Genomic DNA, 23,874 nt, shown 5'->3' with positions numbered 1-23,874 from the left:
TGTCCTTAACTGTACCAAGTTCAGCGCAGAAAAATCCTATAACAAGCGGTTCAAGAGAATACTAGACTTGAATACTAATTCCACTTAGCAAAGACAAAAATATTGTGAGATCGATAACCCTATAATTTGCACTTTAGGTTTCTTGATAATAATGGATACAGACGTGGAGATGGTTCCCGCAAGTGACGAATCCAACGTGGCAGCAGCATCTGCTCCATCTTCTTCCACTAAGAAACCTAAGCGTTTTGAGATCAAGAAGTGGAACGCTGTCGCTCTTTGGGCTTGGGGTTCGTTCTTCCTTTTCTTTTTCCTGATTCATACTATGAATTATCACCTTTTCGCGAGTTTTACACCCCAACTATATTAGTTGTTTCCTTTTCACCATAGACGTATTAAAACACACAGATCAGGTAGTTAAAGGGAACAACTGAGGCGTTTTTTAATATATAGATGTTGATAGTTCAGGTTCGAAAAGTTAACCATTCATAGTTGGAGTATGAAACTCGCGAAAAAGTGATAGTTCAGGTTTATTTTTGACCATTCACACACAGATCAAAAAGTGGAACGCTGTGCTCTTTGGGCTTTGGGGTTTGTTTTTCCCCCGTTCTTTGATTTCCTGAATCTCAAGTTTTTGCAATTTTGTTGATTGTTTGTGTCATGATCACACGTATTAATTTAGAAGGTTAGAAAGTTACTAGGTAGTTGAGCGTTGTCTCGCTTATCCTTCCATACTAGTAGTCGTATTCAGAGGCCTATCTAGCATTCTAGGTAGGGGATCAACTGAACCCATAACTTTCGATGCTGAGTATAAATTTATGTGTAAAAAATTACTAAAATTGTAAAAAATAGTAGATATGAACTCATAACTTCAAAATAATAATGGTTCAATGCTTAAGAATCTTTTTTTCTTTTATATGAGACAAGGGATCCTGCACCCACAACTCTTCGGGTGTGCACAGAGTAAACCCAGCCCCCCTTCAATGGCCCGAAGGGTTCATTGCTAAGAATCTTAAGATTGAACGCGTAGAATTTAATCCCTGATCCGCCTCTGGTAGTAATACTTTTGTAGTTTCTTGTCCTTCGATTTCTGTTATTATCTGTTGTTTCTTGTACTTTGACTATGTTTTTTTTTTTTTTGATAATATGAACATTCGATTATTGCATTATTATATGGTAGTTACTGTTACTTTTACAGACTGCTTTGGCATGCTTTCTATAGTATTTTTCCATGGCTTCTTCACTTCCGTTATTTCTTTTTCCAAACTGCTTTGAATTGCTTTTCTTAGAGTTAAGGGTCTATCGTAAACAACCTTTCTACGTCCCAAGGTAGGGGTAAGGTCTGCATACACTCTACCCTCCCCAGACCCCACTTGTGGGATTACACTGGGTATGTTTTTGTTATTTTTTGCTTATTGGTCATGATCAAAGCTGATGTGGTTTGGTGAAATTGTGGATGCAGATATTGTAGTAGATAACTGTGCTATTTGCAGGAATCATATTATGGATCTATGTGAGTGCTTTCAAATCTTTGTTTTGATTTAGAATAGAAAAAGAAAAATTTTACACCTTTCTATTTGTTTTTTGAGGATTTATGTGGAGTTTTTTTTGTCAACAGGTATTGAGTGCCAAGCTAATCAAGCTAGTGCTACGAGTGAGGAGTGCACTGTTGCTTGGGGTACGTTGTTTGTTTATCTAAATTCCATTAATGGATACTTTGATACTGGTTGGTGGTGGCATAACTCGTTGTAATTGTGCCTTGTGAGTATGTCATCTGGAAAGAGCTTTCTGCTTGTCTAATGAGATAATGCCTGGACATATCAGCTGTATGCACCTTTATATATACATTAGCATAGTGTATATTTTATGGTGAATAAGTTATAATCAGACTTGATTCTTATTGCCTAAAGAATTACTTTCCATTTGTTTTAAAAGAGCCAAACATCCTTTATCCTCAAAGCTTTGGCCTACTCTTTCACTTAATAACAAAGTCATTCATTGTCTTTTATCATCCTCGAGCTAAGCATATCTATTTGTGGTGTGCACAATCTAAGCATATCTGTTAATAAATCCATCTCATCTTTCTTTTTATGTTCATCTGCCTTTTCCTATCTCCCCCCTCTTATTGCCAGAGACCACATGTATATCCCTCCATTGCTGTCCTTTTCTCCTTTAGACTTCCATCTATTTGAAACTTTTGTAATGTATTCACCTTCTTTTGCTGCTAAGTCTGCACATAGTCTTTCCCCTTTGGCACTCCTTTATCCATCTCTTCTTTCTAATTTCTATTACGGTTGGTTATTCTGACGAGGCTCGAGACTTGAGAGTTTCTGCGTGGTGTTTATTTCTACCACTTTCGTCCCCATTCCGAAACCCCTATATCTAGAGGGGAACCTTTAATTAACAATGGAGAACCAATCAACCAATTCTTTCATTACAATTTTATTTGCACAAACTACTTATCGGTAGAACCAAAAGTCAAACGGATTGAAAAAACCTAAGTTCTAATTCCAAATTCTAACACAAAAAAAATCTTGCTAAGAATTTTATAATAGGTTATCAGAAAAGTGGATAGGTGTTAATTTTTTAGGATTATTGGTGTGGACCTCTTTTGGGAATAGGGTGAGGAAAGGGAGGGAAGGGTTTCCTGGAATTGAGACAAGGTGAGAACTTGTGTGTGGAGCATGCTGGATATTTAGGAGTGTTGGCTCTGCTGATCCAAGCATATTTTACTGTGTTGCACTCTTCTTATTGCTAATGACCACATCTATATACCTCCATTTCCATCCTCTCCTTCCTTTGTCCTTCCACCCATTTTGCTCCTTTTTCAGTGATTTTGTCAGAAATTTCTTCCAAGATCTTCTTTTCATTGGCTGAAGCAGATTGAGAACATGGTGCCCTCTAGATCAATGCTTTGATCCAAGAGTTCTTTTCCCTTGAACTTATAAAAGATCATGCCTGGAAGAGTAAAACCAAGCAAAAAAAGAATGAAAAATTAGTGAGATAGAAACTCAATTACTAAGTTCATCCGAATTTCTTTCTCATTTGTTGACTAGAAGTGCCAATACAATTTAGATTCCTTCCAAACTGCAATTCAAGGTCTGTTTCTTCTAGTCTAGTTTTAATTCTTGTAATTTGGATTTCCTTATATTTCTCTTTAAGTTTGTCAGCATTGTTTGTGAAAGAAAATAAACATTTTGATCATAGTGATTGTGATAAATTTGGTGGAAAAATCCTCACTCTTAGAAACATGGTAATTCTTGAAATTATACATATATAACCCTCAGGGGTTGGCCCGGTGGCAATTGACTTGAGCCTTGGGGTGCTCCCTTTCAAGGTCTCAAGTTCGAAACCCACTGGGTGCAAACAATTTCTGAGGGCCATCGGACTGGGGAAACCCTGAATTAACCGTGGTGCACTTGCGGGAAACTCCTTGCCGAGGGCCTGTGCACCCACGGGATTAGTCGGGGCTCAAAGAGACTCAGACACCCGTGGCTAATAAAAAAAAAGAAATTATACATATTTGCAAAATGGTTACAAAATCATATCTGAGCTCCCTTGGGTTGATTCTTCATGGAGGTAGGTAAAAAAGTTACTTTTGAATGAGTTTGAGAGGTCACAGTACTCAGTAATACATATGACTTCAGGATGTTATTCTTTTTTTTTTAACTTTAAGATTTTATTTGACTAGTTAAGTGGTTTATATAAAAAGACAATGTACTTAGTTGCAACTAATTAGTCAACCTTGGGCAAAGCTTCTCTATTGTCGATTCTAGTCGAGCTTGAGCCGTGCAATTTAAGCTTTGGTGAACTCAAGACCTAGCTTATGCCCATGTATTTTAAAACCTTTTAGGCTGAGCCTACTAAGGGTCCCACTTGCTTGGCTTCAAAGAGATGTTTTCCGCGTTTCACTTAAAAGCACATTACATACTATGGGAGGAGGTGATCTGTCAAGAGTGATCTAGTGGAGGATAATTTATGGATTGGTTAGAGGGAGTTGTCCCCCAAAAAGAAAGAGAACTGTTAATCAGTCTATTATTATGAAAGGAGCGCCTAGTCGCGACCTCGTCTAGAAGCGCTCTTCCTTCTATTTTGTCATTTTCTTTTGGAATATAATATACATATAATAGTAGCCCTTTTCTGCTAAATTCAAATTCATTGAAACCATTTGAATCTTCTATCTAAAGTAGAACAATGGATATCGGTAGGGAATAGGCTCTCATGGCTCATTTTAATCCAATTGTTAAAAATACTTAAAATCATTGTTAGTTCCACCCCCCGGTCTATTATCATATCAGCTTCATTTAAACATTTTTTTTTTGGCTCATTTCATGTCATAATAACTATAGTCAGGCTGGCTTTGGGAAATATGTGAGTCCTAATATGCTTTAGCTTTAACTATTTGTTTACTTATATTATCTATTTAAATAAGATGTAAACGTTCTGTGATACATTCCCCCTCTGTTTCTCCCTCTTTCATGTCCCAATTCCCAACACGCAACTCCACATGTGTTTTTCATTTGTCTTTTCTTCTTGCATATTCCCCCTGCTCTACAGAGGTGGGAGTTTTTTTTTTTTTTTTTTTTTTTTTTTTTTAAGCATTTACCCTGTTGACTAAGTTCTGTTTTTCACTTAATTATATTGCTAGGTTTAGAAGTATCCTTTTGGAGGTTTATAAGTATCTTGATTTTTTTTATCACAGGTGTATGCAACCATGCGTTCCACTTTCATTGCATCAGTCGCTGGCTCAAAACCCGTCAAGTGTGTCCATTAGGTAGTTAAACTTTTTCTTTGGCGCTGTTTAGTGGTCTTGTTAAATGTATTATAATTGTTGGAATTTTCTTTCCTACATTGCAGATAATAGTGAGTGGGAATTTCAGAAGTATGGTCACTAGAGGATTCAACAAGTGGCAGGAGAGGCTATTACGCCGTTGCAGTATAATGTCTTTGACTGTTAGTTTGTTCTAGTAATACTTGTTTAAAGTGCCTTTTGTTCCGAGTCTGCTTCGACCATCTGGTAGGATTTTATTAGAGAGCTTTGTGATTCTGGTGTTCACATTACTGAAGTCAAATTTGTCCATGTTGATTATACTGTTTGGAAAAACCATCAACCAGAACCACTAGCATTCTGGCAGCCAATGTTATTTTACTTTCAATAGATGCTAATATTGTATTTTCTTATTCCTCTAAAGTTGTTTACAGAATCTTTTGTCATTCGTTTGATGCTGCCTGTATTTGCATGCTTGAGATTGAAGGCCCTAGTATTTCAAAAGTTACGTCGACTTTTACATCAAGGCCAATGCACCTTCTAGTAGCCTAATATAAGAGTGTGCCGTGGATTCGTGATATCTATGAACAATGGCACCAATGTGTTAATTTACTTGGCATACATTTTCATTGCCTTCCCTTTAACCAAAAAGAAGCATGTATTGCCTTTGATTGGGTTGATGCGCATAGCTTTCTATGTAGAGGTCCAATTGCTGAAGGACTATGAATTTTTGCTGAAGGACTGTATGAATCTTTTTGCAAAGTCCAAGAAATCTTAGAAGCAAGTTGACAGCATCTAGATCTGCTTTCGTTTTGCTTATCAGGTTGTAACAGATGATAGTCAAGATCAGTATTTTAAAAGGCAGTTTCAGGACTTGTCATGGGGCTCGCCTCGGGGCGGGGCACTATCAAAACAGCTCGGGGCTCATGTGCGGGGCTTAATTCCTGTAAGGCTTACGCCCTAAGCGCCCGACTATACGTCCTAAACACGCCTAACACTCAAAGCTCGGAGCTCGCCTAACAGTTTTTACATAAATTATATATTAAATTCATTAATTAAAATCGTTGACCCTCGTAATTCACTAATAAATGAATGATACTTAATAGTTTTTCATTTATAGAAATAAGAAGATTGGATGTAACTCAAATAATAAGTCGTAGTATTGTATATTTACTGTTTGAAAACATCGTGAGGGTAAATATCACTTAATATATGTTTTAAAAATACATAGTCAAATTGTACAATTTCACTTGTCATTGGTCTTTTGTCCTATATATCAAAATTATCATATTTCATTATTTCGCTATTTGAAAGTAATTTTATTTTAATTCATGAAGGAGTTACGTATTAATCATAATACTGTAAAGTTTATTGATTTTTTGCTTCTAGGGAAATAAAATGAATAGTTATGATAGTAATATTGTTTTAAGAAATTGTGATCTTTTTACTGTTTGAAAGTTAAGATGTTAGAGTTGCATTTCATTTTATGTTATATATATAATAAAGGGGGTATGACATATATATACATAAGAATAGGGTATATTTACAAAATATGACGATACTTTACAGTTTACAAAACATAACAATAGATTTCTTACAAAATATATACGAAAAGTTTCTCAAGGCTTAAAAATTTCGCTCAAAATTTTGTGTATGAAATATGTATCTCGCTCAAGGCTTAAAAAATTCGCTCAAAATTTTATGTATGAAAACTGTATGAAATGTGTTTATCTCGCTCAAGGCTTAGGTTTCTCACATTTTACGTGTATGAAAACTGTATAAAAACAGTATGAAATATGTATTTAACTATATAAAATTTGTATAAAGTTTAGGATAAGTTTTTGGAAATTTAATACAACTACAACAACATGATATACAACTTTCATACAAATTAGAATCTCACTTTGAAATTCGAATGAAATTAATACAATTGAAACAACATTCTATACAACTTTCATATAATACGGCAACAAACAAGGTGGAGTCAATCGATGTTTGGTAACAGAATTCGTCATAATCAACCGTTACTGTCTTCAGATCTACGCACATTCTCGAATTACCATAATTTTACAAAAAGATGGATGCCTTCCCCATAGCTGGGAAGGTACGAAAGTAGCAAGAAACTATTTTTTCCAAATCAGTATTCTGATGCTAAGAGACATAACCAAAGCTTAGCATCAATTATTAACAACACACATGCCAGAAAATCTAATGGATGGTGGTGGCCATAGAATTCATTATCCCTCCCGTCGTTCCTGAATTCACCCATTAAACCCACTTCCAAAAGTCGGATCTGACTCCTGCAAGTGGGTGTTGCAATGCTCAATTAGTGTGATGGAAGGAGGAAGAGAAGTGATAAATGGGTCAAATTGGGGAAGGGAATGGTGGGGCGGCTATGTTATTAGAGGAAAATTGGGGAAGGGAATGGTGGGGCGGCTATGTTATTAGAGGAAAGAGATCGGGGAGAAGGGGAAGGGAGGGTGGGACGGCTCTGCTCTGGAGGAAGAAGAGAACAATGAGAAGGTGAAGGGAAGGGTGGGTTTTAATTTTTTCAGATTTGGTATATTTTGTAATTAAGTTATTATGTTCTGTAAATAAGGAAAAATATTCTTATATTTTGTAATATAGAGTCTTAAGTAGTATTATTAGGTTATTTTCCCTATAATAAAAAATTGTAAAATTATGTTATATATAATAACAAGTTGTAAGTGACGTATAATAGATTCCTTTTATTAGTTTTTTGTGAGGATCAAGCCCCCGCGCGCGCACATATATATATATAGTTTTTTTTAAATTTTTAATATAATTTTACATATTTAAAATTATTTATTGTAATTATACTATTTTGTGAAATATTAAAAATTAAATATCTATGCGGGCTTACGCCTCGCCGGGCATATGTAAAACACCCCCCACTGTAGACCCCGTCCGTTAAAACACTCGTCAAGATAGAACTCCAAATTAATCCAACTGACAATATTGACCCAAATACAGACAGAATCACGTGTTCTTTACCTTCATGCTTAAATCAAAAACAAGAAGGAAAAAAAAAGGGACTACACTGAAATTCTCAACTTTATTTCACCAGGCAGATGGTTCTTCGATATTTCAATCTTGAACTTTTCATCGGCCCCATCTTGGCCATTGGAGATCTGCAGTTAATCATTATCTTCTCCATAGTCATGATCGTCTAACAAACTAAAAAGCAGCAGAGGAGTGTAGCCAACTCACTGCAATTGGACTCCTCACTCTGTGAGTTCCATCAGACCACTCAATCGACCCGAATGCCGATTCAAGACCCTTCACTCTCTCCAATCCAACACTGCTCTTACTGCTAAAACTAATCTCATACGACAAACTGTTCTTTTCCTCACTGAAACTGAGCTTACTGGGAGTCACCTTCACTTCCACCGATGTTGGTGCATTTACCTTCACCGCATACACCGCATTTGCATTATTCCCAACATTTTTAACCACCCGCTTGTATTTTACAACACTCTCACTCATGAAAACAACTGAGAATGATGGATAATTCAAATCCCCAGGACTAGCCAAACTATGTTTACTGCAATTCACCAAAGAAGTATCTTTCACGAATGGTGAAATTCTGATTGGATCATAACCAATGGAGCAAAGAAAATCAACATAATCTTTCATGTTGATATCATAAACAAGACCCGGATCCAGTGCTCTGTTCGGATCCACATGCCCCGACCCATGAACGAACGGACTCGATTCTTGGCCCGTAGCAAGATCCGTTAAGGTTTTGCCTGAGTTGTCAACATTGTAAGCTGTCGTCATGAGGGCTGATTTAATGGCTGCTGTGGTCCATTTAGGGTAGGCCTTTTTGAGTAATGCAGCTAATCCACTTACATGAGGACAAGACATGGATGTCCCAGATATAATGTTAAATTCCACTCTTCTGTTGTCGATTTCCAAATCTGTTGGACCAACGGATCCGGTCCATCCAGCTAAAATGTTGACTCCAGGTGCAGTAACATCCGGTTTAAGGATCTCCGGCGTCACATAATTGGGTCCTCGGGCTGAAAATGCAGCAATACGTGGAGCAGACGGTGATTTTCCGATAACAGTTCCTCTGAAAGTGATCGTGGCCGTTGGTTTTGGATCAGATTTGACGTAATCCCTTATTTTGTCACCGGCTTTTTGACCAACCATCGTCCCCGGGATAAGATGTGAATCTGCAACGAGTTCCTCTCCAGAGTCAGCTAAGTTTGCTAGGACCATACCAACACCACCAGCTTGTTTAACAGCACTTCCTTTCTCTACTCTAGCATTTCCTCCTCGATCACACAATACAATTTTTCCAGCAACTTTGGAAGGGTCCAGTTTTCCTGGATAACAAAGTTGACTTCCACAATCGCCGGAATAAACAAGAGGTAGTTGTGCATCATCCAGGGGATCTCCTGAATACAGTGATACGCCACCAAATATTCTACCGTCTCCTAAGATAACGTCTGCAGGAAACTCCCGATCTATAGTCGAAGCAGCAACAGTGAGAATCCAAGGAGCAACGTTGACTGCTGTGGATGCAGCAGGACCAGAATTTCCAGCAGAGCAAGACACGACAATCCCATGTTCTGAAGCACCAAAAGCACCAATAGCAATGGAGTCAGTGTCATACTCAGGTGCATAACCGTTAGCACCAACGGAAAGAGAAATGACGTGTACTCCATCCGCGACGGCTTGATCCATTGCAGCTAGTATATCAGAATCAAAACACCCTTTTTTCCAACAGATCTTATAAGCTGCTATTCTGGCATTTATAGCCATACCTCTAGCTTCACCTTTCGCATATTGGTAAAAGCTAGCATTAGCTACAACAGATCCAGCTGCAGTTGAAGCAGTGTGTGTTCCATGTCCTTCAGTATCCCTTGGAGATTTGGATTCTTTAGATTCGTCTATTGGACTACCACGATCAGCTTCGTAGCCTTTGTAAAACAATCGAGCACCGATTATTTTACCATTGCACGAAGTTGCAGGAAAGTCCGGTCCAGTCTCGCATTTCCCTTTCCAACCGGAAGGGACGGCAGAAAGCCCCTCGCCCAAAAAGCTCGGCCTTTCAGGCCAGATACCTGTAGTGGCGGAGCCAGGAATTGTATTAAAGGGTATCAAAGTATAAAAAAGTAGACAATTAGAGGAAATAAGGGGAGTCAACATATAATATCTATACATAATACTAAAAAAATTCATAGCTAGATGGTGTAATTTTCCGGCGAATATCTAAGAAAAGTCTGTCAATATTCTATATATATAGAAAGAAAACTCGATAGAAAATATTTTGATGGGAAAGGGTGTCAATTGACATCCCTTAGCATAGGGCACTGTGCGACAATTTTGACATAGCTAAACAGTATAATTTTTCAGCGAACTGGATACCTGTATCGAGGACGCCAACAATGACATCATCAGCATAATTGGAATTAGGCCAAATTCCATATGAGTCTGCTAGGCCTAAGAAGGTAGGTGTGTGAGTTGTATGAAGTTGGCGTATCCGGTCAGGGATGACTGAGACTACACCGGGGGTGCGGCGGAGCTGGTCAGCCTGCCCGGTGGTGAGACGGGCAGAGAATCCACGGGCAGCATGATTGTATGAATATAGGATTTTGGGAGAGTGTTGAGAGAAAGAAGAGACTGATTGGAGTATGGAAGAGTACCAATGATGGTGAGTAGTGAAGATATGGGGCTTGTGAGATTTGGACACGTGGACTATGAAAGTCTCAGGACCGTCAGATTGGACTGAAAATGCTTGAGAGTTGAGGAAGAGGAAAAATAAGAGGAAGAAAGAAGAAAAAGAAGGTGCCATCACTGAAGAGTCTGCAAGAGCAAACTAGTTTCTGGTAGTGATAGTGATAAAATAGAGAGATGGGTAGCTGATTTGATGGGCCTATTGGGCCACGTTTATAGATATCCGTTGGTTCATTTTCAGCCCTTTTGGCCATTCCCGCATATCCACGTTGATTTTGGACCCACATAAAGAAGGATTAGATTAATGAGATGGAATAGTGGGTAAGACGCAATTTTGCCTTTTGGTTTTCTCTAGGTGTTTGACATATGTTTTGGAAGCTGATTAATTTGAGTTGTCATTGGAAAGTCTCATTTTAAAGGGTAAAGCGTTTTCTACGAGAGGCGATCCAGTCACAAGGTTCAAAGTTGAGACCTTGTGTAAGATAAAAGAGTATTTATTATTGCATAACAACCTTTAATAGTAGGTAAGCTACATGTTATCAGAGGTGGAGCCAAAAAGGGTCTAGGGGTTTCATCTAAATCTCATTCGGTGAAAAATTATACAGTTATACATGATTATAATTATGTTTTTATATATTTATAATAGATGTTAAATTCCTTTTAATTTTTTTTATGTATTTACTTCTTCATATTTTGAATCCCTTAGTGAAATTTTTAACTCTGTATCACTGCATGTTATTAGTGTTCAGAGAAATATTTAGATATTTGTTAGGAGTTTACTCTTTTAGCTGGTTCGAATAATGGTGTCCACTATGCAATGATTAAAAAAGGATTTCTACGAGAGGATGAACCCACGTTTTTCTCACAGTATTGCCCGTACTACTGCCAGCAAGGAGAATATTGGAGTGTCGTGAATCACGCCAATGACTTGCAATGGTGCGGATTACTTCGAGATTAAAAAAACTTACCGACCAAAGTCATTGACCCCTGAATTTATCCTAATTTTTTATTTGGATCCTTTAATTGAAATGTTGACCATCTAAATCCCTGAACATAAGATAAACTGTACCATTTGAACCCCCTCGTGCCAGCTGGCACACGCGTGAAGCTCACTGCTTTAAACAGAGCGTGAGAGACCAATTTTTTTCTTTTTTTTTTTTAATTTTTAATCATTAAAAATTAATTTTAACAAAAACTCTATTTTAAAATCTATTTAAATAATTAAAAAAAATTGAAAAACCCAACTCATCCTCTCCGATAGCCCACTTCACTGCCGTCGCTGTCTCCTCTACCGCCGCCTCCTCTGCCGCCGTCACCGCTTTCTTTTTTTTTTAATTTTTAATCATTAAAAATTAATTTTAGCAAAAACGCTATTTAAATAGATTTTGAAGCGGCGGCGGTGGCGGCAGTGAAGTGGGCTATCGGAGAGGATGGGTTGGGTTTTTCATTGTTTTTTTAATTATTTAAATAGATTTTAAAATAGAGTTTTTGTTAAAATTAATTTTTAATGATTAAAAATTTTAAAAAAAGAAAGCGGCGGCGGAGGAGGAGGCAGCGGCGGTGGCAAGGTGGGCTATCGGAGAGGATGGGTTGGGTTTTCAATTTTTTTTTAACTATTTAAATAGATTTTAAAATAGAGTTTTTGTTAAAATTAATTGTTTTTGTTGACATGGCTTATTTTTTTTTTTTTAAAAAAAGTAACATCCATGTCACTAGTCTATTTTTCCATGTCACAGTAAGTGAGCTTCACGCGTGTGCCCAGCTGGCACGAGGGATTCAAATGACACATTTTATTTTATGTTCGGGGGTTCAGATGGTCAACGTTTCAGTTAGGGGGTCTAGATGGAAAATCAGGATAAGTTCAGGGGTCCATCTATGACTTTGGCCTTAAATAAATGAGATATAAATATATCAGTACAGAGCAAGAATTTTGTAAGCAGACCGGGTTGTGTAGTCTTTTGGGAGTATTATTCTTTCCATTTGTAACCATAAATAACTTATAAGGTAATTATAGGTAAATCTATAAGAAAAAACATTAAATAGTAACCTGACAAAAATGGTAACTTACTACATCGACGGTGTAAATGGCATCCTCACTTTTTGCTGGCACGATTCGTTTCTTTTCTCTTGTTGTTGGGTGTTTCCCTTGATTTAGGAGTTGTTCGGACACGATTTCATCTCAAATCATGTCTGGAAATGCAATTTGAATTTCTTAAGTTACAGTTTTCTTTTTTATAAACATAAAAACCTCACAAGTTGTGAAAACCATCAAATTTTTCCCAATTCTTATACAATCTTACCAAATGAGTAAATCATAGTTCATAATAAAATTAATACGCTACTAGAAAGCCTTTCTAAAAAATACAACATTAATTGATCAAACTTTAGTTCAAGGTGGGCTATCGGAGAGGATGGGTTGTGTTTTTCAATTTTTTTTAATTATTTAAATAGATTTTAAAATAGAGTTTTTGTTAAAATTAATTATTTTTGTTGACATGGCTTATTTAAAAAAAAAAAAAAAAACAGGTAACATGACATGACTCCATGTCACTGGTCTATTTTTCCATGTCACAGCAAGTGAGCTTCACGCGTGTGCCCAGCTGGCACGAGGGGTTCAAATGACACATTTTATCTTATATTCGGGGGTTCAGATGGTCAACGTTTCAGTTAGGGGGTCTAGATGGAAAATCAGGATAAGTTCAGGGGTTCATCTATGACTTTGGCCAATGATTAGGTGATAAATTAAAAAAAAGAAAACACATTAATCTTCTAAATTTAATGATAAAATGTATATGAAGACACGCTTCATGTGTTTATTAGACCAATATAAATATCGAGTGCGGTAAGTTCTTACCTTACTTCCTCCCCCTTTCTTGTACTCCTGAATCTAATTTTGATTCTATTATGATACTTCACTTTGTCACAGTAAAAATCAGAATGGAGGTGATTTCACTATACATTATAGTTGGAAATTTCAACTCGAAGGCCCTAGTACTACTACCTAGATAAAATTGAAGCCTTTTTTTTAACATTCCTTCTCAGGTGTCTTATCATTGCCTCGGTAATGAGTGATATCTAAGAATTTTTCTGCTTTGCGGAGTTAACTTGTCTTCCCAAAAGCAAAACTCACTAATAAATTAGCCTATACCTTTTTTCTTCTTCTTAAGTTTTAAGTCTTATGTATTGATTGTGTCTTAATGCATATGCAGCCCTCTAAATTTGTCCTTTTTTTCATTTTGACACCTCAACTAAGTGTTATTTCTATTGAATTCCTGAACTCGTCCTCAATTGTGTCTATCAAACCCTCTAAATGAAAAAAGGGACAAATTTAGAGGGTTTGATAGACACACTTGAGGACGAATTTAGGAGTTCACTAGGAACAATACTTAATTAAGGTGCTAAAATGAAAAAAAAGATAAATTTAGGGAGCTACATATGCATTAAGCCTTGTGTAAAAGATATTTAGTAAATCTGATAAATATACTCCATGTTTAACATTTAAATATTATCTCACTTATTATTCAATACTTATTTTGAAATTCGAGTATGAAATATCTTTATTTATTAAGGAGAAAGGATACTTACCCATCAATCACAAACCTTTGGCTTCATTTGGGGGTTGAAATACTAGTTTCACTCGTACAAGGAATCTTCCCCTTTGAGGACAAGAAAATCCTACTTTTTGCGAGTGTTGTTCTTGATTACGTGATCAATGGAAATTAGTGGGGTTTGGGGTTCAAAGGTAGGCCTTATTAGGCCACGTTTTGATGTATCAGTTGGCTCCTTTTTGCCATTCCTGCATATCCACGTAGGCTTATTTGGATCCATTTGAATAAGTAAAATTTTCACAAACAGCAGCTATCTTTTAGCTCTTTCTAACAACCTATAATTATATATTTCATATTTACAATTTGTAGTTGGAGGACCTATATTTAGCTAGTAGATGCGTCGACTTAAATATATGATAAATATAACGGAAATACACACGCTGAGAAAACTGAAAGTGATATATTTATGGAAACAAAATCTATTCCAATTTAAATTAAAATCAGTTTTTAATGTTCCCTAATTCACGCAAATATCCTCTTATTCCATATCTGATCTCATATCTCATTCAAACAGCTAACAAATTAAAAAAAAATTGAATTCAAAAAGTACATTCATATTTTTAAATAAAAAAAAAAGGTTCAAAAACTAGTTCATCAAAAAACTTTGAAAAATAACAATATCAAACTAGTGAACAAAGCTCGTTTTAAACGACGAATATATATATTTGAATTCATCTGTTGAAATATCGAAATCAAGTTGAGTTCATAATTGAGGTAACAACGTTGTCACTGTAACTTTTTTATTTTTTGATTATTCTGAAATTTTGAAAAATATAGTCAAAATATATGAAAAATATATCTGAAATATAGTCAACAGAAACCAGAATAAGTAATATTGAACATAATAATCAAAATACAATTAAAATATAGCCACAATATAGTCATAATTGAGGTAGCAACGTTTTCACTGCAGTTTTTTTATTTTTTTTGATTTTTTTCTAAATATATGAAAAATAAATCTGAAATATAGTCAACAAAAATCAGAATGAGTAATATTGAACATAATAATCAAAATACAATTAAAAATATAATCAAAATATATATGAAAAATAACTATTAAAATATCAATCCAAAACATAAGGAATTGAAAATTCGGGTTCTATACCTCTAGTCCTCATCGAAGTAGAAGCTTTCTTAGCCATTTAACTTGAATCTAACAAAAAACAACCAAGAACAAATAGTGATAATTAATTATTTAGAGTTGCATTGCTGATTCAAACGAAAATATATATATAAGTTAAATACATGGTGAAACGTAAAAATCAGTATAGAATTTTACCTTTTTTGGGAATTAGATTTGAATTATGAGTGAAATTAATGAGTAGTTAATTAGAGATAAACAAGGAAGTTGAGCTATTGTAAAACTGATTTGAAATTGGAGGAAATTAAGCGATATTGGGCATAATGGCGTGTATTTAGGGGGATAGGAGAGAGATACTTTTTTTTTTTACTTAAATTTAGGGGTGTGGGAAGTTATCAGATGAGTGGTAAAAAAGTGATAGCTATAGGAAGTAAACATGTTATATTTTAGCTACTAAATATAATTATTGTAAAGTTTAGTTATGTTCCATAAATAAATAATAATGTAAGCTATGCCAAGTAAATTTTACTTTCAATAAAAAGATCAGACAGAAGATATGGATACATCATAAAAGGTAAGTAATTTTTTTAAAAATTCATGTACAGGAAAAAAGAAGAAGATTCTTTTGTAATTTATTTATTTAAGAATGTTAAATGCAAAATGAAGACTCCTTTATAAGATCGAGCTGACACTCCTGATAATTTTTTTAGAACAAAATAGAAACAGAATACGTCTTCAAAAGATTGCAGATATTCTCTTGTGAATTATTTAAATTGTAATATATCTGCTGATTACTATTAGCTCACTCAAATGCGTGCAATTTAGGCATGAATTCTATGCTGCCTGGTTGAAATCGTGTACATTGGTGCAACCATGACTTAGAGAGCCAAACAACGAAATTTAGGAGGAATTGATGAATGCGAGTATTTCTTGACAATGGTTATGTATACGTATTTGATGAAATAAATTGAGATCTGCATACAAATTGATCCAAAAACTTGTCAAAAAAAAAAAAACTAGCTTTTCAAATATTACGTACTTTAACATTTTATTTTAGTGAAGCTGTAATAAGAGGTCCCCAAATGTTGTAAAAAGGGACTAGAAATATTTAGGGATATTCATTAAAGAGCTTACTTTCATTCGGCAAAAGAGCAAATGAGGATAAGACCGTATTTGCCTAGACAGAGCGGATGAGTCCAAAAACGTTAAATTAGGCAATTGCCACATTGTTACTCTATTCTGTGTACTTATCATAATATGATATTGAAAGATAACGTCTCTCATCTTCAGTCTTCACTATAATAATAATATTGATCCATCTGCACATACAACAAAAAACCCGTGTCCCTACTCCTCACTTCTCTTCTGATACGTCTCTTCCCTATATTTCTTCCAGTGTGTTGCCACTTCTCTCCCATTGATTTCATCGGAGTAATCGTGTCCGTTCAAAATTACTGTGTGAAATTGAAGAAATCATCATGAGTTTTGCTAAGAAAGAGTACGACTTTCTCGAGAAGATTGGAATTGGCCCCAAAAATCAAGGTTGTTATGTTAATGGAACCTGGAAAGCTACTGGCCCTGTAATCTCTACTGTTAATCCCGCTAACAACCAGGTTATAACCTAATTTCACTCATTTTCCAGTTTTGCCAACTCTTTTTTTTTTTCATCTAAAAATTGTAGTATCTGTTTGAGTATTTTTAATGGTTTTGTGATCGGTTTCGTTTCATTAAACTTACATATGTATAATCTAAAGCCAGTGGCCCCGTAATCTTTACTGTTAATGCCGCCAACAACCAGGTTAACCTAATTTCACTCTTTTTCCAGTTTTGCCAACTTTTTTTTTTCATTTAAAAATTGTATAGTAGTCTGTTTGAGTATTTTAAGGGTTTTTGATCTGTTTCGTTTCATTAGAATAATATGTATAATCTAAAGCTAGTGGCCCCGTAATCTTTACTTTTAATCCCGCTAACAACCAGGTTTATTCTTAATTTCACTCATCCTTTTTTCCAGTTCTGCCAACTTTTTTTTTTTTCATCTAAAATTGTGAGTATTTTCAGTAGTATTTTATCTCGACTGGTAAGTGGAAAATCGGTTTGGTTTCATAAATATAATAGTATGTATAACTTAAAGCTACTTTGTGGACCTAATTTCACTCATTTTCCAGTTTTGATCTAAAAGTTGTAGTAGTCTGTTTGAGTATTTTCAAGGGTTTTTGATTTTGACTGGTTAGTGGAAAATCTGTTTCGTTTCATTAAATTAATGTATGTATGATTTAAAAGCTAGTCTAATGTATACAGACGATTGCCGAAGTTGTTGAAGCTTCTGCACAGGATTATGAGGAAGGCATGCAAGCTTGCTCTGAAGCAGCTAAGGTTTGGGTGCAGGTATGCTCATCACTCACTAATAAAACCATAAATCTTTCTTCGGCTATGTGTAAAAGTTACTAATATTAGAAAATAATTGGTCGTATAAGTACTAAAAATTACTAGTATTACTAATATTCACATCCTACAGTCAGACCTTTCTATAATAGTCATCCTCTATAACAACGTTTTACTATAACAGCCATGTTTTTTGTCGAACTGATCTTTCATGTTATAGTATAATATGTTCTCTATAACAGCCGAAAAGTAACAGAACAAATTGTGTTGTTATAGAAATGTTCGACTGTACTATGATTAGCTTATTTAGGGGATACGTTTTTTCTATTATGATTACCTAATGGTTAGTTTAAATTTCATTCACCAATGCTTATTTTCTATGTTTATTCCCACTTGCACTGGCTTGATGATGCTTTTATTATGTTGCAGGTTCCTGCACCAAAAAGAGGTGAAATTGTTAGGCAGATAGGTGATGCACTCCGAGCGAACCTTCAGGAATTTGGTCGGCTTGTTTCACTGGAAATGGGAAAGATACTCCCCGAAGGAATCGGGGAGGTTCAAGTATGTAAACAATTCAACAATAGAGTTATAAAGTGTCCAAAACGTTGTTGAACAACAGCTTTACAGTTGGAAACTTTTTGTGGTTACAATGACATATATACTAATTGCTCTTGAACACATTAAAGTTCGGATCGTAGCTTCTAACTTGTTTATCTATTGGTAGTTCGTTGAGCTTGTGTGATTTGGTATTTGGTTCCTTACATACCAAACCTAAATCGTGTGCATGTACCACATCAGTCTGCTATCATATAATGGGGTTAAAAGACAAAGTGACAAATCCTTTCCCAAGGATGCCATATAGAACTAAGACGTTGAATATCTTTTATTCTCACTCAAAGGGTACCTCTGAAAATTAGTCATCTCCTTTTCAGATCAACCATTGGAAGCTATTTGGCATACTTCTTACTTAGCCATTGGTTCAATTTTTTTTATTTTTTTTTTAAAGTTTTGAGTGTGCTGGTGCTCATCGTAATTGGCTGTGTAAGAGAATCAGTAAATTTTGTATCTGACTATCAGAGACTGCAAGTGTTGGTGTAGCATGGTTACATAAGCAGAGGCTTTGCCTAAAACACTGCCAAAAAAAAAAAAACTAATGCGCTAGCTTTAGTATGTTAGCTTTTTCAATCTCTTTTTTCATGTTCATAACTGTCTTTTAACTATTTTTTTAATGACGTTCCTTTATCCTTTTCTTTTTATAACTGAATAGTAAATGGCAGGGCTACTAGGTGTACATAGTCCATGTTAAGTGTTCAAATGTCTTAGGTTATCCATCTCTGCATAGGCCCTGACTTTGTGGCTTAACTCTGCAGGAAGTCATTGATATGTGTGATTTTGCTGTGGGATTGAGTCGACAGCTGAATGGATCCGTTATTCCTTCTGAACGTGAACTCACTTCCTTACTTTGTTTCTCTCTGAATGGCAAAATTTGCAATCTTTAAGCAGTTCTTTTTGCGATTGTAATTTCTCGTTTGTAGTTTAAAATACTTTTTGGTGATCTGGGTAGTTCCTGGTTGAAAGGATGATAAGCTTTTGCTAACTATTGGGATGCAAATGTTCTTTAGGAGTAGAAGATTTACGGTCTTATGCTATTGAATATGGTGTTTATATTCTGATTTTTGGCCTAACTTCCTTTTATTAACGATATTTATTTGTTGACAGGCCCTAACCACATGATGTTGGAGGTGTGCTGACATTTGTGCTCTAAACTCAGGAATTTCTCAAATTTTTGTTATGTTAGTTTTTGATCTTCCCAATGTAATTTTTGTGCACAGATGTGGAATCCTCTTGGGATAGTTGGTGTAATCACAGCTTTCAACTTCCCATGTGCTGTACTTGGTAAGCCATTGAAATTTTGGACTACTTCCGTTTCTGATTCTTTGCTTTTATTGCCTTGCGAGTTTCTTTGAGTGTTCTCGAAGCTCTCCTGTTTACATACTTGGTTCCGCTTTGCTTCCTGTTCTTCAGGGCTATTGTAAAATGTACTATAGAATCGAACCCACTATGGATTTATGCAGCACTATGAAACCTTGCCCTCCCCATTAGCTTCAGGAAGGGTAAAGACATATAAATTAATTGATTTAGGATGCTTACAATTTACCTTTAGCTGTTTTGGCATGGTCTGAAGGATAAAAGACATGTAATTCCTTTTTCCTGCCCAGTTTTTATGAGCGGAAAAGCCGATATGTAGGGGCATCCAACCCCTACTTTCCAAGTAAACGTTTGAGAAGTATCGATAGCCACCTTATTTTGTTCTAAATTTATGTGTCATGTTCTTTCAGGATGGAATGCATGTATTGCGCTGGTCTGTGGCAATTGTGTTGTCTGGTAAGTCCATCACTTTATTTTCAAGGTTTAAAGAGGTGGTGTCCATTGTAGAAATGATTGAAGGGCTTTTGTCAATGATAGTTTACTGATGGTTGAACATATTTTCAGATTGATAACTTGAACTTATACCTAATGCTGAGCTCAAATGGATTGGGTAATTGTTGCCACACTATAGTTTGAACATCATCATAGACACATTTATGTTGAAAGTAATCATTGCCTTGGTCTTTCAAAGCAGGAGTATTGAATCTCTCTTACCCTGGAACCATGGAACCATGTTAACCTGATTTTTTTGCATTCGTGCTGCAGCTGAATCTTTAGCTAAGTTATATTGCTTTAACTCGCTCTAACACAGAGTTCTTCGCATCCAAATAAGTTCAAAAAATAAAAAAGCAGAGCTTCAGTTCCCGTTTTAATAACCGTAATAGGTTATGTGTGTGCAATTGAGTTGGGAGGGATGGAGCAGATGCTTTTTAGGTTTATGCAAATGCCTAATTTTTCAACTCTTTCTTCAATCTCCAAAAGAAAATTTGCTCTTCGAGGATGTCTGATGTCTTAATGCTTGAAATCTAAACTCAAGTTTGGTATTCGGGTGTTCTAATCTTGGGATTTTATGCCATGTTCGCAGGAAAGGTGCTCCAACAACACCTTTGGTTACCATAGCAATGACAAAAATTGTGGCTAGTGTATTGGAGAAAAACAATTTACCTGGTTCAATTTTTACTGCCTTATGCGGTGGAGCTGAAATTGGTGAAGCAATAGCAAAGGACACACGAATTCCTCTAGTCTCGTTCACTGGGAGCTCAAAGGTGACTTTTCTGTCCTTATGCTAACATGCCTGTTTGTCTTTTCATCAAGTGGTTTCCGATGCAGCTAATAATGTGTCAGTATTTGCCTCTTACTTTAACTTGGATTTACCTTTTCAAATATTTTTCCAGCTTCTCGACACTACACATACCTAAACGTAGGCTGCCTGGTTTCGTAGGTTCATCTCTAGGAAACTTCTATTGCACTCTTGGATATGAGATGAAAAAGTAATAGATTGAAGGTTCTTAATTTTCCTATATTTGTTATTAACTTGATATCGAGTCTCCAGAAATCATGATATAGGTACATAAATGTCTGTATCTCTCTTCTTTTCCTAGTGGTTCTTGAGAAAAAGTTTATTTTGCAGAAAGAACATACTAGTTTATGGATAGTAGTGATAAGTTAAAATTTTCAACTGAGGCTAATAACAGGTAGAGGTGCTTATGCTATTAAAAAATGTTGAATCATGTTTGTAGAGCTGGAGGAAAAGAACTACTGCATTGCTATTTTATCCATCTTCTTGTTTAGTTTACTTTTCTACTTTGGCTTTACATTGTCTGGCTAGTTGAATCAGAGAATATTAACAGGACTTGAAAAGAAGATGGTAGAGAGTTTATTCTGAAACTAAATGGATATGTAGGTCTGGTTTGGCGGTTTTGGCTTTCATTTCTTCTGTGTGCAAGTGACACTACAAACATTTCTTTTCTAGGACAAGTAAATAATTTTTTTGTGACAAAAACACGCAGAGGATCTGCAACCATGTACAACAACTCATACAACCTAAAGTCTTAAAATAAAACAAGCAAAGCAAAAGAAAGGGAAGAAGAGAAGAATGTTGGAATTTTATCAAATTCCTTCTTATTCCATAACTTTGATAAAGCTTGTCTTTTAATTTAGTTAACAAAAAGTTGCATATCGAAATACAACTTGCTTTAATGATTTTCCATGTGTGGGTTTATTTCTTTTGTGCCAATAGGTTGGTCTTGCAGTTCAGCAAACAGTAAGTCAGAGATTTGGAAAATGTCTACTAGAACTAAGTGGAAACAATGCCATCATAGTAATGGATGATGCGGACATTGAACTTGCTGTTCGTTCTGTTTTATTTGCTGCTGTTGGTACGGCTGGTCAGCGCTGTACAACATGCCGGAGACTGGTATTGCATTAATTGTTTAAAATTCCATTCAGTTTTCGGTTTAAAGATTTCACTTTCAGAACTTCTTACTGTTTCTTCATAAATATTTTTCTGCATGAAGCTTGTTCATGAAACAGTATATGAGAAGGTTCTTAAACCACTAGTGGAGGTGTACAAGCAAGTTAAGATAGGGGATCCTTTAGAAAACGGTACCTTACTTGGGCCAGTGCATACTCGTACTTCTAGGGAAAACTTCGAGAAGGGAATACAAAATATCAAGTCCCAGGTATGTCCAGTTTCTTGAGACTTTCATTCCTCTAATTATTTCTGCATTGGCATTTATTTTCCCTCTCCTCCCTGGTGTTGCCCGACCCCTTCAGATCATAATGGTCATAATATTTTTAAAAAGAAAATGAAGACCACATTTTGTTTACTCAGCTGGACTTAGGAGTTAGGACTTAAGACTACATCCATATATTGGAATTGGATTTTTTTCCCTTCTCAACAGAGGGAAAAGTGTGAGTTGAACTTTGTTTTCTAAAATGAATGTTTTGCAGGGTGGAAAGATCCTTACAGGTGGTTCAGTCATAGAATCTGAGGGTAACTTTGTGCATCCAACAATCGTTGAAATTTCTCCAAAAGCTGAAATTGTGAAGGAAGAATTGTTTGGTCCAGTTCTTTATGTAATGAAGTTTAAGGTATTTCCTTTCGAAGTCATTGAATTTTCGAGATGACCAATAGCGTTCTGTCCCGTATTTGGTAAAACTTCTCTGGGATTCAATTTCTCATTCCAAACTTTCTGCTTGCAGACTTTCGAAGAAGCAGTTGAAATTAACAACTCTGTCCCTCAAGGTCTAAGTAGTTCCATCTTCACCCAAAATCCAGAATTTATATTTAAGTGGATTGGGTAAGCAATCTATAATGTTATTGAGCATGTGGTTTAGATGAGTTTTCCTTCTCGTTTTTAACCCTGGTTATCTCATGCTTATATGTGCTGCAGAGCTCAAGGAAGTGATTGTGGCATCGTCAATGTAAACATACCAACAAATGGAGCTGAAATTGGTGGTGCTTTTGGAGGTGAAAAAGGTACTGGTGGTGGCCGTGAGGCAGGAAGTGATTCTTGGAAGCAATATATGAGACGCTCAACTTGGTAACTACACATGCATTTCATCACGCTCTCATTTAATACATTTGCATGCATGCATTTATGGAAGCTCACCGTTCTAACTTATTGCTTTGTGTTACACTTTAAGCGTCTTGAATTAGTTACTATGTTGTAATTATCATAGATTTCAGTATCTTATAATCTGACAGTAACATTATATGCTGACCTACTTGGGTTGTTCCCCGTCATTGCAGTACAATCAACTATGGGAGTGAATTACCATTGGCGCAAGGAATCAATTTTGGCTAGTGAAATTGGTCAGTCATTGCATTACTATATGCTAAAGTATCTTGTAGCATTTTAGATTTCTCGTGTTCTAAAGAATGCTAGTGTTGTTTCAGGCGCAGATGAACTCGGTTCACCCGTGAATTCAACCTATATGGTGCTTGTAATTGGCCCGGAATTACTTATATAATGTGCCTTCCTTGCAACTCAATAAAAATGATGTATTATAAACCAAGTGTTATCAGTGATTATTATCAGGTTGCCCAATCAATGAGATTACTTGGCTATCATGCTTTCTTTGAAGAGTTGTTAACCTAATCTCATAACTAAAACGCTAAACTCGCATTATTGGTGGTTAGCAGTCAATTCCATAATTAATCTTCTGTAAACCACTAGTAGGTTTATGTTAGTCAATCATTTTGATATGTTATTTCCAATAATGGAAGTGATTATATTGTCCACATGGTCCTCGAGATCCTCCTCTGGAAACTTCATGACACGTATAGACAATTTTGATTGATATTTGAAAAATCAAACTAGCAGTTGCAAAAGTTGGAATATGATGGACAACCCTTTTTTTGTATACTCCTACGAATTTAGGTTCATTAAAAGTAGAGA

The 23,874-nt window shown here is 35.7% G+C and overlaps 3 protein-coding genes across 4 annotated transcripts; 2 read left to right on the top strand and 1 right to left on the bottom strand.

Moving 5' to 3' along the window:
• Positions 1–5,213, top strand: LOC132633526 (RING-box protein 1a-like). Its single transcript, XM_060350010.1, has 5 exons — positions 1–287; positions 1,460–1,510; positions 1,616–1,675; positions 4,700–4,771; positions 4,855–5,213. The coding sequence occupies exons 1-5, from the start codon at positions 152–154 to the stop codon at positions 4,890–4,892; spliced, it is 357 nt and encodes a 118-aa protein (XP_060205993.1). The 5' UTR covers positions 1–151; the 3' UTR covers positions 4,893–5,213.
• Positions 5,214–7,696: 2,483 nt separating this feature from the next.
• LOC132633525 (subtilisin-like protease SBT1.4) lies at positions 7,697–10,649 on the bottom strand. Its single transcript, XM_060350009.1, has 2 exons — positions 10,163–10,649; positions 7,697–9,858 (listed from the first exon to the last, which is right to left on the bottom strand). Exons 1-2 carry the CDS (start codon positions 10,587–10,589, stop codon positions 7,964–7,966), a joined length of 2,322 nt encoding a protein of 773 aa, XP_060205992.1. The 5' UTR covers positions 10,590–10,649; the 3' UTR covers positions 7,697–7,963.
• Positions 10,650–16,445: 5,796 nt separating this feature from the next.
• Positions 16,446–23,559, top strand: LOC132633524 (aldehyde dehydrogenase family 7 member B4). Of its 2 annotated transcripts, none has more exons than XM_060350006.1 (15): positions 16,446–16,773; positions 17,459–17,545; positions 17,972–18,103; positions 18,913–18,985; positions 19,262–19,284; positions 19,375–19,438; positions 19,882–19,927; positions 20,556–20,736; positions 21,711–21,887; positions 21,988–22,152; positions 22,424–22,564; positions 22,676–22,773; positions 22,867–23,016; positions 23,226–23,288; positions 23,373–23,559. In XM_060350006.1, exons 1-14 carry the CDS (start codon positions 16,639–16,641, stop codon positions 23,278–23,280), a joined length of 1,527 nt encoding a protein of 508 aa, XP_060205989.1. In that variant the 5' UTR covers positions 16,446–16,638; the 3' UTR covers positions 23,281–23,288; positions 23,373–23,559. The 2 variants fall into 2 exon arrangements, with proteins under 2 accessions (XP_060205989.1, XP_060205991.1); XM_060350008.1 differs by lacking the exon at positions 16,446–16,773 and adding an exon at positions 17,081–17,137.
• The last annotated feature ends 315 nt before the right edge of the window (positions 23,560–23,874 follow it).

Source organism: Lycium barbarum, chromosome 3, assembly GCF_019175385.1.
Source record: "Lycium barbarum isolate Lr01 chromosome 3, ASM1917538v2, whole genome shotgun sequence".
NCBI lineage: Eukaryota > Viridiplantae > Streptophyta > Magnoliopsida > Solanales > Solanaceae > Lycium > Lycium barbarum.
This window is presented reverse-complemented; position numbering and strand designations above follow the sequence as displayed.